Raw genomic sequence first — 16093 nt, forward strand, 5'->3', positions numbered from 1 at the left:
GTTTGGGTTTATCTCATGTATCCAGGTTTTTCAAGAACATTTGGTCATTTAAGTACATTTGGTTTAATCGGCATCCGACCTGTTAATTAATTTGTTGTTATTTACAGTTGTAGTTATTTATTTGGTTTTTATTTTACATTCAGTTTGACGGATACTTGTAATAAGCTTACCGTTTACTGTATTCATGAACAGTTCCTTCATTCATTATTTATATAACTCCTCGTGTGCCATGTCATAATAATGTGCCACTAGCTTATATACAGCTTGCTAATAATAGAGGTCATTTAATCATTTCATGGAGTCAGATTAACTGCATTTTCCCCGCAATATTTATCTAATGCATTCGTCTGTCCCATAATGTTCAGATGTGTTCACCTTACAGCCTTACAGCCTTACAGCCTTCTCTTCACCTTACAGCCTGGTGTTTTTCCGTCTTTGGTAACATTTTGGTTGGCTGTTTACAGTGTGAACAATTCTCGTCATCCTCTCTGTGTTAATAGAACATCCACCACAGTTCACGGCCTGTGAACTGTTGCCAGCTTCAGGATGGATGGTGCCTGACCTCTGACCTCGGCACTCCCCCTGCCAGTAACGACTCCCTTAAGGGCGTCTTAATCATCCTCCAAAGGTCCTTAATTCATCTGATTATCTGCTCGCACTTCCTGGTGTGTCTCGCGCAGAAAGCTTGTTGGCCGCTAATGGTGTCCCTCTCCTCAGATTACGGCGGGCCATTATAGGCTGTGGACACCATTACCGTGTGTTTGGTGGGGAGATAATGCACTGGGCTTTCCGCTTTGCTGATACAGGCGCCTTATACGCCCCCGTTGCCTGACCCAGTTTGGATTGTTAACGAGAAGTTTCATTTAACATAGGACCTTTACAGCCATACTCCAAAAAGCATTAGATAAAGCAGATATTTGGTTTTGTTTTAGGTTTTTTTAGCCCAAGAAGATTTAAGTCCTGAGGCTGTGAAGCATCATATTTGAAATATGCCAACTGGGTGATGACGTGTAAGCTACCATGGCAACAGCTCATGTGCTAGCACTACTTATAAATACAAAAGGGCGGGACAACACTTAAGACATTAGAACTTTCTATGTTTAGACAAGACTCTAAACTGACTGGGTCAGGAAGCACTAAAATAATTGTAGGAGAGAGGTGTCTGAGGTTTACCTGTCACGGTGTATGGGTAGGGTTAGGGTTAGATGATGGATAGATAGAAGTGTCTGAGGCTTACCTGTGATGGTGTATGGGTAGTAGTTCCAGGCCTTCTCGGTCACATAGAAGATATTGGGCACTACTGCTCGTGCCCAACTGGGCAGCTTGCTGCAATGGGCAAGAGAGAATACTGGTGAGAGTGTGTGTGTGTGAGAGAGAGAATGTGTTTGTGTTTGTGTATATGTGTGTCAAGGACAATGCTGGTAAATGAGTGTCTGAGTGTGTGTGTGAGTGTGTGTGTGAGTGTGTGTGTGTGTGTGTGTGTGTGTGTGTGTGTGTGTGTGTGTGTGTGCGAGAGCGCTGAGCAGTGTGTGAGTGTGTGAGTGTGTGAGTGTGTGAGCTGAGTGTGTGAGTGTGTGAGAGAGATAATGTGTTGGTGTATCTTTATATGGAGGACGATGCTGGTGAGTGTGTGTCCATATGTGTGAGAGAAAGAGAGAGTGTCACAGAGCGCGTGGGAGGAAGCGGAGAGGGAAAGGGAAGGGTTGAATGGATTTAGCAGAAGAGTGGTATTCCTCCCACACATCCCTGTCTCCCTTCTGTCCCCTCTCCGCCGTCTCCAAGACAGACGGATGAACACTGTGCTCCCAGCGTTCGCTTCAGCCCACATTCTGTCAATCTACCATCCCCTCCCCTCTCCTCGCCTCCAGAGAGAGAGAGAGAGAGAAAGAGAGAGAGGGAGGGAGGACGAAAGAGAGATAGAGAGAGAGAGAGTGAAAGAGAGGGAGAGAGAGAGAGATGCCAAGAAAAAGACACAACAAGACCAATTTAAAAAGATCAAATGGAGAGACCAAATGAATCATGTCTTACTAAGGCCAAGGCCAGACTAAGCGGATTTTCATACTTTCCGGAACGTATTCGGGGTTAGTCAATCGCGGCCAGACAAAGCTGTGCTGCGCTGTTCTACGGCCACACACACCCATTGAAACTGGTGAATATGCTGTAGTACATATGCAAGGCCTGTTGGTGGCGCTGTGAAGGGTGCTACCGGAAATGGAGAAGAAGACTCGTAGAAGAAGACAAGTTACAACTAGTTAAGTTGGTGACAGTTCAGTTTGTCGCCAAGTAGTTGACCATACTGTGCCTTATACATTTCCTATGCTTAAATCATCATTGTTCGACCTGTATGTGATGCATTATGTGCATACCTAATGAAAGTAAGGGTTTTCATGAAGTTGCTACTGTGATAGATCGTGTGTATTAAATACCACATTTTGGGCTACCTTCTAGTGCTATTAGTAGTGATTAGCACGCTAAGCGGAGATTTAGCCATGTTCTGTTCTTATGTTGATACGCTGTAATAAAGATGTGTTCAATCCTGCTAAGATTTCGACTGGATGACATATGAATGAGATCCATGTTGCCTAGTGTAATGTCCACTATTATATGTATCTAGTAATATTAGTTGTGTAATTCAGTGCAGTGTAAATTAGTCCCCATAAAGAAGACTGCTTTGGTAACTCAGTGAATAAAACGTGCCCTTCTTAGATCGTTGTTTGCCAGCCATAAACAGAACAGAAGACTTACATTTTTTTGTTTTTATTGCGATTGGGAAGATGTACGTAACTACTTGACAGCTTCCAGCGTTCACGTGGGATAATTACGTCATCAGATTCGCGGATTCAAACCCGATTTGCGGCCAGACAGGCTCTGTTAGCAGGGTAGATTGCAACCTTCCCACTCTGGAGAGGGGATTCTAACCTTGACGGAAAGTAACGCTCCAAATGGCAGATTTATCTGGCCGGGAGGCCAGTTTGTCAAGGTTACGTTCCGGAAAGTATGAAAATCCGCTTAGTCTGGCCTTGCTCTAAAGCACACCAGAGGTGGTGGATTCCTTCTAAGCATACTGTCACACCTCCTGTCCTCCTTCTCTCACACATGTTGGTCGTGCTCCTCTGTGGACACGGCGACTGACAGTCAACCTTCAGCACATTCCTCACTGTTGTCTACAAAAACACCCTGGGGCTGCCTGGAGCAAGGCTTGAATTGAAACAGAGGTGGAGAGAGAGAGAGAGAGAGAGAGAGAGAGAGAGAGAGAGAGAGAATAAAGAAACGTAGAGAGAAAGACAGAGAAAGACACAGAGAGATCAAATGGAGATGGAAGGAGAGAAGAAGTAGACAAAGAACAAGAGACTAAGAAAAGAGAGAGAGAGAGAGAGAGAGAGAGAGAGAGAGAGAGAGAGACTGAGGGGCCGTTTACACAGAGCCAGGATTGCCTGAATCCGGAAAGAGATGTTGTCGGATCGGCCTCTCGTTTACATGAAAGCGACGAAATCTCGTTTACATGAAAGCGACGAGGGCTAGTTCCTCAACAAAAATGTGTTGGGCAGGCACAGTGGCTTCAGCGCCTAGCTGTTAATGGATAATGTTTTTTTGTGCCAAGCAAAGCTCGTGTGCGGTGTGAGTGAGGCTGTCCCAGAGGCCTGCAGTGCTCCCTGCTCTTCCTGCAGTGTGGCCATAGCTTATGGACCTGAGTCACAATGACCTTCACCTCTCAATAACACAACCTGCCAGCACAGCCCACAAGGAGAAGAGGAGAGCACAGGGAGAGGGGAGAGAGGGGAGGAGAGATGAGCCCAAGAGGAGAAGAGGAGAGCACAGGGAGAGGGGAGAGAGGGGAGGAGAGATGAGCCCAAGAGGAGAAGAGGAGAGCACAGGAAGGGGGGAGAGAGGGAAGGAGAGAGGGGGGGTGGGATGAAGGGGAGCTGGTTGAAGGTGTGGGGGGGGGATGGTGAGGAGGTTGGAGAGAAAGTAGGAGGGAGAGAAGGAGAGAGCAAGAGAGGACACTGGCTAACAGAAGGTGATATAGATGTTCACTCAGAACAATATGGCATAGATTTCTGTTCTTGTGTAATTAGATTCATCACATGTTAACAGAGGAGCCAGACAATAGAACAAAATGCACCAATTTCATTAAAAAATGTCAACAGTTACACCACAATTAAATACAGCCCCTTTCTCTGTGGGTAACTGAACACTTAGTTGCATTTCAGGGAACTGGATGGCGGTATGAAACAGCCTTTCTTGAGCAACAGCTTAAATCACATCTCCTATTTAACCACAAATCCCTGTGGCAATTACAAAATGCCCCACTACTACAAAGACACTAGTGTTGGCAATTCTAGCACTGCCACATAAAATTCCCTTTCTCACCACCCCCTCCCCCCTCTGTCTTCCTCTTCAAAGCCAAACAGGCCTGAGTGATAGAATGATACTGCATTACGGAGAAAGCCACACTCTAGGCCCTAATTTCAATGATGGCCAAAGCGGCTGGCAACACGCATAGTCCGCTGCGCATGACCTAAAGTTCATTAAATAACTTGGATTTTTTTTTTTGCTAATTTCATAACGTGAGTAAGCGTCAACCCAATGTTGTGGTGTGTCGTCAGACGTGGGTCTCGGTGGGTTTGGTGGAAACTATTTCATGTCGGGCAGACCTGTCTCCTCTGGTGTAAACCGCCCTGTTCATGACCGTAACTTTGTCATTTGTGCTATTGTACTCCGTGTGAACTTTAATAAGTTATGGTTGAATCACTGTGATCGGCTGATAAAGAACGACTGCATTGCCACATCCACTAATTGCTCAACCCATTTATGCAGCCTTGTGTCAATGAAATGAGCAAATATTGGTATCCTATTCTAACTGCGCGGTTGATGATGCATGATGCCCGTTTGCAGTGCTTGTTGCCCTATGAAATTAAGGCCCCTGACATTTACGTCCTCACAAGTAGGCCTACCACGATTCCGTAATTGGCAGCCTTGCAGAGTGATAGTTTCCTTGGGCAACAACGTGGTTTCTCAAACACTGCAAACGGAGCTCCTGCTCTGGATTTGGCTGCTTGCTCTGTTGCTGCACCAAAATGAGCCTATTTTTTTATGGGGCAGTTCTCCTTCTGTTGAGGAAGTCGAAGGCATCTGCTGTTACTGGTATTTCTGTATGACAGAAGACATGAGTACATGCCTGTACCGTACTGTAACTGTGCCAAGGATGAAACTGGGCCAAATGTGTTTGGATTTCAAATTCTCATACGTGGAAGTAGGATGGATGCCTGGATACTCATGTGTGGAGGGGTGCTCTGTGGGGTGGCTAAATAGCTTGATGTGCTACGGTGCGGGAAAGGTTTTTTTTTTTCTTTTGTTAAAAAGACAATTCTACAACACCAAGAATTAAAAAAAGAATTGGTGCTAAATGAAAGCTGTGCCTTACTATTATTTCACTTTCTATGCAATTCATTTCTGTGCTTCAGGGACTGGTTTTATTGGCATTGAAGAAAGTGAGAAAAAGAAAAAGAGCGAGGGAGAGAGAAGAGATGAGTGTGTGCACCTGACTGAGGAGACGGAAGACATGAGTGTGTGCACCTCACTGAGGGGAGAATGAGATGGTTGAGATGAAAGCCGGAGTTGCAATCAAAGGAAGGGAAGGCTGTGTGAAAACCAATCAGTGGAGCAGGAAACCCTCTGCATTGTGTCCTGAGGTGACCTCACAGAAGAGGTCAACGACCTGCCTTTATCGTTCTGTTTCTGCCTTTATAGTTCTGTTTCTATGGAGGAATCCTAGCCGCTGAACATGCCCAGCCTCTTCAAAGAGCAAATCAATTGAGAGTGTTACGGACATGAAAACAGTCACAGACGCACGCACGCACGCACGCACGCACGCACGCACGCATCTCATGCTCCATCCGTATGAAGCAGTTTGTCACGCTCTAAGTATATTTATTAGACCAAAGCCTCCCAGGCGGCCGGCTCGACAGGTTTTCATAGAAAGATACGCTCTAATTACACTGAACCGAGAACCGAGAAGCTGTAGTTCAAGAATGATCAAGAGTCTTAGGGCCTGATTTACTAATATGCGAGCGCTGCTTAATCTGCGTTCGCATATTAACGCACAGTGTTTTTGCGCATTTTCCGTGGTATTTATCAAGCCAGATCTGCGCTGGGCAAACTGAGCTTACTCCGCCCTTTAAAGAGCCTGATTTACTAAGCATCTTAACGCATCTTAATCTGCACCTTTGCCAGGCGCACATTAACGCACGGTGTTTCCCCGCATTTTCCGTGATATTTATCAAGCCAGATACGCGCTGGGCAATCATTATTTAGCGCACCATTAAAAGACTGGAGAACTTGCCAGCAAGTTACTGCCACCATGGAGATTCGAGGAAGAAAAAACTAAAGCTCAGCGAATAGATATAGCGAGATAGATATATTGGTCCACGTTCGCTCAATCACTGAACCTGATTCAATGGGTTATATTGTTGTTTTGCCCGCCATCACCTACAGCGAGATGTTTAAAAGAACACGATTATAAATAATATGCTATTGGTGGCATTAATGCATAAACTGTCTATTATAACAATATAGATGTGTAAATGGCTCGATCAATACGTTCTACAAGGGACATGGGTTCACTACAATATATCCCCACTGAAACAAATACATTTACCAAGTAGCCAAAATCACCGTTGCTCAATCATGGATAGATGGCACTATTCCGGAAGATAAAACTGTCATGGACAGACCACTACCACGTAAGTAATGGTCATGTTGGCATCACATATGACCTGGACATTCATTGAATATGTGTGCTTTCTGTTTTGGTAAACGTGTTTGTGGATTGAAAGTGGGACTGTTTGCATGTGGGTGCGATCAATTTCTCCAATTACGTTCGGAAAGTTTAATTTCATATATATGAATATATGAATTATACGAGTTGAAAAAAATATTTCTGTTCGCTGTCTCTGTCTCTGTCGTCGCCTTGCTGCTGCCAAATCAACGTTTTCAGACTCAGTGGAAATGCGCTTCCTGGTTAAGACGTGCTTTTATGAGGCGGAGAATTACCCTGCAAATCAGAGATGTGCGCTCACCAGGCAGTTTAGTAAATACGACGCAATACATCATTAGGCGCACTCCTCCCATTAAATAGCGCCTCACGCCTACGTTACCACCCACGTTTCGGAACCATCCCACCTGTTTGCAGGTACACACCTTCAAAGCGTTAATATGTGACTCTACTCAAATGCGCCCCCTTAGTAAATACCGTTTTATGTTTACGACCGCTATTTTACGCCAGAAATGGGCGCAATCCTGTTAGTAAATCAGGCCCTTAGTCTTATCCCTTTTTTCTCCTTGGAATGAGTGAGGAAACACTTTGGAGAACTCTGTAAACCTTCAGTTTTCCGAAAGCCACGATTCAACAACATCCAATATGGCTGCCACAAATTCTCGATGACAACTTTATGCTGCCACGTTAATGTTTACAGTTTAAATTGCACCTAGCATTTTAAAACGACTTCAAGGATACTGATCTGATGTGCTTTTTAAATTAATGAAGAAACCACCAATCTGGATTATTTACAGCCTACACAAGAAGGTAATGCCGACTATAATTAACCAATCATTTAGTAGCTAGCATAGATAATAAGTGGAGTCAGCCAACAGCTAACTTAGCCACATATCTGGTCACAAGTTGCCTTTTACACACTACAGCACAGTATGTGTGTGTGTTTGTGTACAAGAACTAGGTTACATTAAACATGCAATCTCTTTTATGTTTCAGAGCAGCGTATCTGGGGACATCCAACGTACACCTGCCACAGAGCTTGATGATTGAAGTTCATTGAGCACTTCAGTTTACAAACATCATGGTCCCCTTGACCATGCAATCATGCGCCGCAATCACACTTGCATTCTCTGATGAAAATGCATCTCCAGTTCATTTTTTTCCCTCCTATTGACAATATAACAGTATTTTGAGTGCTTAATCTCTTTCAGTAAGAATTGCGTCAAATGAGCCGCTGTTGAATATCAACATAAAAAAAGTTAGATTCGGATTTTTTTTGGGTTTCGAAAATGCACAAGATATACGGAATGTGCGAAAATTTACGGAACCGTGACCCTAAAACCAGGGTACATATCTAATTGTGTATTTGGCGTACCATTACACCCCTGAGACACACACACACACACACACACACACACACACACACACACACACACACACACACACACACACACACACACACACACACACACACACACACACACACAGGTCAGGCTGTGGGAATGTGGTAACTCCCTGCAACCCAGAGCCTGACAACATTCACAGCATTCTTGTTTAATTCATGACCACAGCAGGCCTGCAGCCAGGGGCAATTAGCAGCGGAGCGGCTCCATCTCCCCTCCCTCTCCGTCCCCTGCAGTCCTCCTGGGCTCGGTGCGCTGTTCTCTGGGCCTCAGCCTCTCTTCATCACCACCTGCTCCAGCTCTGCAGTGCTTTTAGAGGTGAGAGTGCTTAGTGCTGCAGAGCCCTGCCAGGCTGCCACCCTGGGATCTGCTAATTCACAGCCTCTCTCTATTTGTTCCCCGCAAATCTAATCTATCTCCTTCTATCTCTTTCAACCCCCCAAACAAACACCCCTCCGCCCCAACCCTCTCCTTGTGCCTCTCTTTCACCTGATGCTCAGCCCCCTTTTCATTCTCTTCTCCTCCTCTCCAAACATTTATCTCTTTCTCTCCCTCTCCCTCTCTCTTCCCCTCTCCAGGAGTAAGACTCTCAGTAGTGCTGGGTCAGCTCCATTGTACCAGGCTGCTGACACAGGCATTCATTCCCGGCTAAATCGCCCCGTCCTCTGCAGAGCCTTCCTTTTTCAACCTCTCTCTCTCTCTCCTCTCCCATCTTTTCTTTTCTCTCTCTCTCCCTCCCTCTCTCCATTCCTCTCCTCGTCACAGAAATCTGCCGACTCGGGACGTTTTTGTCCTTGGATGTGCAGCGATGTGCAGAGCGAGGACAGACCCACTGACAGGCTCCAATAGCTGCCAAACACTTTGTGTCATTCAACGTGAGCGGGACGGAGAGAGACAGAGAGAGAGCGAGCGAGAGAGAGAGACCGAGAGAGAGAAAGAGACAGAGAGAAAGAGAGACAGAGAGAGAGAGAGCGAGCGAGAGAGACCGAGAGAGAGAAAGAGACAGAGAGAAAGAGAGACAGAGAGAGAGAGAGAGAAAGCGAGCGAGAGCGAGAGACCGAGAGACCGAGAGAGAGAGAGAGAGAGAGAGAGAGAGAGAGAGAGAGAGAGAGAGAGAGAGAGAGAGAGTTGGGCACATAAATGTCCAATTAACCAACAGATGGCTCCAGCGTAATCGAGTTATCAGAGCACCCGTGATTCTGGGTGATATGCTCATCAACAAGCTTGTGTAACATTCCAACTCCTGTATCAAAAAGGATTGTGCGGCTGTATACAAATGTGACCAAACTGTCACAGTGTGAAGGTGTCTTGCTTGGGAGAGCCATTGAACACGTGCAAACGAGATTCAATGTCATTGTGTTTGCTTTACTCTGGCTGCTGTTATGTCTAGCCGCTGAAGAGATACATCTCCTCCTACATTATTGAAGAGGAACATCTTCCAGTAACAAACCACAGCACTGTCTACTTTTGATTAACTAACAACAGCCTTGATATGAAATACACATCAATTATTTGATGGATCGCTCCCAGTGGCCATGAAGTAGCAAACGCAGAAGTTGTGTGTCTCTCATCCTGTGATGTGTGTGCACAGGTCCTGTGATGTGTGTGCACAGGTCCTGTGATGTGTGTGTCTCTCGTCCTGTGATGTGTGTGCACAGGTCCTGTGATGTGTGTGTCTCGTCCTGTGACATGTGTGTGCACAAGTCCTGTGATATGTGTGTCTCTCGTCCTGTGATGTGTGTGTACAAGTCCTGTACTGTGTGTGTCTCTCGTCCTATGATGTGTGTGTCTCTTGTCCTGTGATGTGTGTGTCTCTCGTCCTGTGATGTGTGTGTCTCTCGTCCTGTGATGTGTGTGTCTCTCGTCATGTGATGGGTGTCTCTCGTCCTGTGATGTGTGTGTCTCTCGTCATGTGATGTGTGTCTCTTGTCCTGTGATGTGTGTGTACAGGTCCTGTGATGTGTGTGTCTTTCGTCCTGTGATGTGTGTGTCTCTCGTCCTGTGATGTGTGTGTCTTTCGTCCTGTGATGTGTGTGTCTTTCGTCCTGTGATGTGTGTGTCTCTCGTCCTGTGATGTGTGTGTCTCTCGTCATGTGATGTGTGTGTCTCTTGTCCTGTGATGTGTGTGTACAGGTCCTGTGATGTGTGTGTCTCGTCCTGTGATGTGTGTGTGTCTCGTCCTGTGATGTGTGTGTCTTTCGTCCTGTGATGTGTGTCTCTCGTCCTGTGATGTGTGTGTCTCTCGTCCTGTGATGTGTGTGTCTCTCGTCCTGTGATGTGTGTGTCTCTCTTCCTGTGATGTGTGTGTCTCTCGTCCTGTGATGTGTGTGTCTCTCTTCCTGTGATGTGTGTGTCTCTCGTCCTGTGATGTGTGTGTCTCTTGCCTGTGATGTGTGTGTCTCTCGTCCTGTGATGTGTGTGTCTCTTGTCCTGTGATGTGTGTGCGTCTCGTCCTGTGATGTGTGTGTCTCTTGTCCTGTGATGTGTGTGTCTCTCGTCCTGTGATGTGTGTGTCTTTCGTCCTGTGATGTGTGTGTCTTTCGTCCTGTGATGTGTGTGTCTCTCGTCCTGTGATGTGTGTGTCTTTCGTCCTGTGAAGTGTGTGTCTCTCGTCCTGTGATGTGTGTGTCTCTCGTCCTGTGATGTGTGTGTCTCTTGTCCTGTGATGTGTGAGCACATGTCCTGTGATGCGTGTTCTCGCTCACCTACTGAGGTAGACGCGTTTCTCTGTGAACTGGCCCTGGCCGTGGGTGGGGTCCTCGAAGGGCTCGTTCTGCACCACCTCCACCCCCTCCCCGCGGTCGCTCTGCTCATGGCTGTGCTTGCTGATCATGTACAGCTGCCCGATCCTGTACTGCAGCACAGGAACACACACACACACACACACACACACACACACACACACACACACACACACACACACAAAAACACAAACATTAACATTAGGAGACGGCTCTGATTATCTTAATAGCATCAAGTCAGTTGAGCAATCACACCACTTCAATCCTGTTTATTCCTCATTCCAATATTTGACGTTTATCAAGGATTTCGTGACAAAACATAGAGGAGCTGAGGGATTATCTGGCAGGTAGCGATCAAAACCCAAAGCGCTTCAATTAAAGAGGCGGCCAAACAGTCAGTTTAGATCAGAGGGCCTTCGAACACGGCCGTTTTTGGCTGGGTCGGGCTTCGGCGTGCGCAGTGGATGCCAATAACACTCTGACGGGGCCGGGGGGAGACGTGGAGGGTGGGTGGGTGTGTGTGTGTGTGTTTTGAGGCAGAGGCATGAAATGTGGCGTAAATTATTCAGGCCAAATCCCCTGGCTGCTTTTTGATCACTCTAAGCTGCTGGCCAAAAAAAAAGTGGACACATGATCCTCGGACCACCATTTTAAACGTGCCTTCTAGAAGCATGGGAGAGGTGGTTAAGGGAAAGGGGGGGGGTATAGGCAGGAGGTGGAGAGGGAAACATGAGAGAGAGAATGAGAGAAATGGGCAGAGGAACAGTTAGAAAGGATAAATCTTCCTGTGAAGGCGGAGAAGAATCTGTGAGAAAAGTGTGGGACAACAGGAGTGGAACAAAGGACATACGGAATTCTTACAGTGAGAGAGAGAGAGAGAGAAAGAGAGAGAGAGAGAGAAAGAAAGAGAGAGAGGGAGGGAAAGTGGGGTGATGACCCCTGCTGGGTCCCTGGTGCTGGGCATTACTCTAATCCTCTTAGAGGAGCACGGGCTCGCCCTTATCCTCTCTGCTGAGTCACAGCGCTCAGTGCATCCTCTCTGCCTCTGGATCTAGCTATCCCTCTCCTCCTCTCCTCCTCTGGATCCCTCTATCTATCTATCCCTCTCCTCCTCTCCTCCTCTGGATACCTCATTCTATCTATCATCATCTCATTCTAATCCTCTCCTTCTCTGGATCCCTCTATCCATCCTCTTCTAATCATCCCTCCATCCATCCATCCATCCATCCTCTGTTAGTGTCCCTTATTCACTTTTGCCAATCCATCCCTCTCTCCTGTCTTTCGCCCAAGGCCCTCCCCACCCTGCTGGGCAGAGAGGGATAGCAGCAAGCGAGACACCCCCACGCTCCTGGACTCAGGGGGGTCAGGTTGGTACCCAGGGGGTGAGGTTGGTACCCAGGGGTGGGAGACTGACTTGCAGCTTATGGTGCAACGGCAGAGATGCTGACACTGATAACCGACTAGGGTTTAATTATGACTTGCTTTAGTGTTGCGTTTATGATGTGAACAGTAGAGCAACTAAATGAAGTCCCAGAGATCAAGCCCTAAATCACAGCCTTACACAATAAAACATGATTAAACCTATATCCAAAAACAAACCTTGAGGATAACTCGATTCAAAGAAGAAGCCTTTTTCTTATTGATTCGTGAGGTTGTGGTAATGCAAAATGTAGGACTATTACCAGTAAGGACAATAGCGGCAACAAATCTTACTTCGAGAACTACTGACAAATAAAAAAACTAAACAAAAGAAGCTCTTTCCAGCCTTCGCCTCCCACAAAGGGCCCAAGATACACTGCTGAAGAGCCCCAAATCCAAGAGAGACCAAACCAGCAAACAAAACATTCAACCCTACTCATACAGAAATCCGATGAGCGTCAGTTTGCTCACTCCTCATATCTGGTGAACTGGCGGTAGCGGACCTCCTGGGATCAACACCCCCCCCCCCCCTCGCAGCAGAAGAGAAAACAGATGCCTCAGCACATACATAACAAAACGCTACACCCGCAGCAAGCCTCAGGACCATCAATTATTCATCCCGTCTGCTTTAAGGGAGCGCGAAAACCCAACACCTCGGGGAACGGGACAGAAAAACTGCAAAGTCACACAGCGCCCAGTGTTCACCCGAATTCATCTGGAGCAACTCCGCCACTGAGACAAGACATAACAAACATCTCGCTCTCTCAGACAGGAACAACAACAACAACAACAACACATGCAGCAACAAGGCAAAAATAGCGGCAGCCTTAAATGCATTCACAATGACACGTCTGGGCAGTACTGTCTGTATGCCTCAAATTTGCATTTTTCTGCTCCATCCCTCAGAGAGAGATATCTGTCTATGCATACATCAGGTAAGATGACTAAGTGCCGAGTGTCTGGGTGGCGAGATAAGAGGCTTGATTTTACAATGAAGGTGCTTCCATTAAATAGGCTGCTTGGCTCTCTCTGAAGCTACCAACGCCATCCCCCCACACACACACCCACACACACACACACCACACACACACACACACACACACACACACACACACACACACACACACACACACACACACACACACACACACACACACACACACACACACAGGAAAGTGCTGTGTTGCTATTAATAGCTACAGCATGAAAGAAAGTATCGGGTTGAAGTGGCCAGTAAATAATTCATCACTCCCCCTCCTCTCCCTCTCTCCTTTGTGCAGACAACAGGCGTAAGTGGAGAACGGGGAACGAGTGGGGAGGGAACGAGGGAGCAGGCAGACGAGGGAGGGAGGTGAATGAAAATGGGAGAGAGAGATGGGTGGAGAAGGGGAATATGAAGCACCTGAATGGGAAAACAAAACCGGGCACTCAAGAGGCATGTCACACGGGCCGTGCGGGGCAGTGTTTTCTGAGAAGCATCCATTGTTGTGGGTCCCACATCAATGTCAACACCCCATCAAAGGAAGAGGATCTTGGAGACTGCAGACACACACACACACACACACACACACACACACACACACACACACACACACACACACACACACACACACACACACACACACACACACACACACACACACACACACACACACACACACACACACACACACACACACACACACACAGACTATTTTTGTGAACTGAATGTGCTCTCTTCTGTGACACAAGGGGATGTCCACAGAAGCCAAGGCCTATTCTCAGGTTCATCACAAACCCATGCAGCCCTTGCTTATACTGTTAAAGGTTACAAATGTTCAAATGCTGGAACGCAAGCGACGACCTTTTCAAACAATATCCTGTCAACCTGAACCTCACATGACTGGACAGTAGTAACACACCACAGCACATAATAGACACATATAAAAGACACACACACACACGCACACACGAACACATGCACACACAACAGCCAAGGGGTTCTTTCACTGACCACCTATGCATTAACGTTTTGAGCTCAGACGAGAGCCTGCAGAGATGATGGCCGAAACTAAGCGAAACCCCACGATAACCAGCATAGATATTGTATCACTTGAGGATTTTTTTTTTTTAGGCAGGCAGACAGCCAAAATAGAGTTCTCAGGTAAAAATAGAAGATTAAGATCAGGTGGCGTTTGGCAATGACATGAAAGGTGACAGCTGTGTGTCTTAACTTTTATCCCTTGATGTGTCAGTATTTCAGAATTTTTGTTATGAGATCAGACAAGTGGAACAAAAAGTTTCTTAAATGTAGTGACATTGACAGATAGAGAGGAAGAACAAGAAGGACAGAGAGCGAGACAGAGTGAGAGAGAGAGAGGAGAGAGAGAGAGAGAGAACAGAAGAAAAAGAAAAGGAGAAGTGGGGAATCAGGAGAGCTGGCAGTCATGAAGGATTTGTGTCTTTTCTCCAGAGATAATCGGCTGGTTCTGTGGCTCACAGGCTGCATAAAAGACTGCCAGCTCGTCTGTGCGCTGCACGGGCGTTTGAGAGACCAACACACGGCCACAGAAGCGCTCTCCGCTGTGAGAGACCAACACACAGCCACAGAAGCGCTCACTTAAATCGAGGGGAAGGAGAGCGAGGCAGCCTCCCCTGCTATGAGGAGACATGACCAAACCCACTTCTGCCCCAGTGGGAAACATTCTGGTGTGCGTGTATGACTATGTATTTGTATTTCATACATACACCAGCGTCGGAAATTAACGAGGGCAAAGGGCAAAACTGCCCCTAAAAAATATAGTTTTGCCCCTAAAATTACTAGGAGAGGGGCAAAAAATGCCCCCATAATTTTGTGTAATAATAATTTGATGAACGTGTCAAACAACGTAGCCGGTCAGTTGCCATTAAATGTTTTGATTTTCGCCTTGACTCATTGTTGCGTGAAGAACCGAACGTTCTAACAAAACATATTTGCTTCCTAATCAGACCTGTGACTGAGAGAGTGAAGAGAAATGAGGATCAGCGCAGTCTCTGTCACCATCTCGATTTTTAAAAGATTCACACACCCAGCGACTGTCAAAAAATGAAAGTTAGATTGGCCTGGGGTGGAGGATGACGACGAGGAAAAACCTGATTTTTTTTTTCCAAGGCATGTCGGACTTGTAGACAACGAGTTGCCCAAGTCGTTGTAAATCCAGCACAGGCAAACTCTTCTGCTGACTTCATCAAAGGGAGCGAAAACATACAGAAATACATGGCCTTTCGTCACCAGGCGCCAAGCATCACGCCATCGCCTACGGTGAATGATAACTGGTAATAATACTTTTAGAAATGATTTAGTTCGGTTAAGCTAGTTTAACGTTAGTTAGCTAACGTTAGCTATCTTTGATAGTGCGTTTTAGCGTTAACTACAAAGGCTTGCTTGCAAGCTAGCTTACTAGTCTTAACTGTATTTCCTGTAGGCCTACTATGGTAGGTACAACATGATTAAAGGTAACACAAAAATCCATAAATATAATAAAATAAAAGAAAGAAAAAAACGATTGTTAATAGTTGAATAATGAAATGTAGTAATAACAACTCATAACCACAAAGAAATAAGAATAAACGTGAATATGATTGTCTAATTTAGGTTGTCTGTTTGGTTTTTGTTCAAAAAAAATCTAAGAAAACACTTTGAATTTGTAGACTAAAGCTTAATAGTCTTATTATTGCCATTTGATGACAATTGTTCATATACTTTAAAGTAACACTATGCAACAATTTGACACTTT

At 46.1% G+C, this 16093-nt stretch overlaps 1 protein-coding gene across 1 annotated transcript in view; it reads right to left on the reverse strand.

Annotated features, from left to right (window-relative positions):
* The window catches only part of LOC308376600 (cytoplasmic phosphatidylinositol transfer protein 1-like), a gene marked incomplete at its 5' end in the record, with an annotated part of 79627 nt that overhangs the window by 21823 nt on the left and 41711 nt on the right, over window positions 1-16093 (reverse strand). The window contains 2 exons of the mRNA XM_080852993.1: window positions 1238-1326; window positions 10884-11032. Of these exons, the coding sequence (XP_080709119.1) occupies window positions 1238-1326; window positions 10884-11032 (238 nt within the window). The remainder of the gene's footprint in view (window positions 1-1237; window positions 1327-10883; window positions 11033-16093) is intronic.

The sequence above is a fragment of the Sprattus sprattus genome (assembly GCF_963457725.1).
Source record: "Sprattus sprattus genome assembly, chromosome: 1".
Lineage (NCBI taxonomy): Eukaryota > Metazoa > Chordata > Actinopteri > Clupeiformes > Clupeidae > Sprattus > Sprattus sprattus.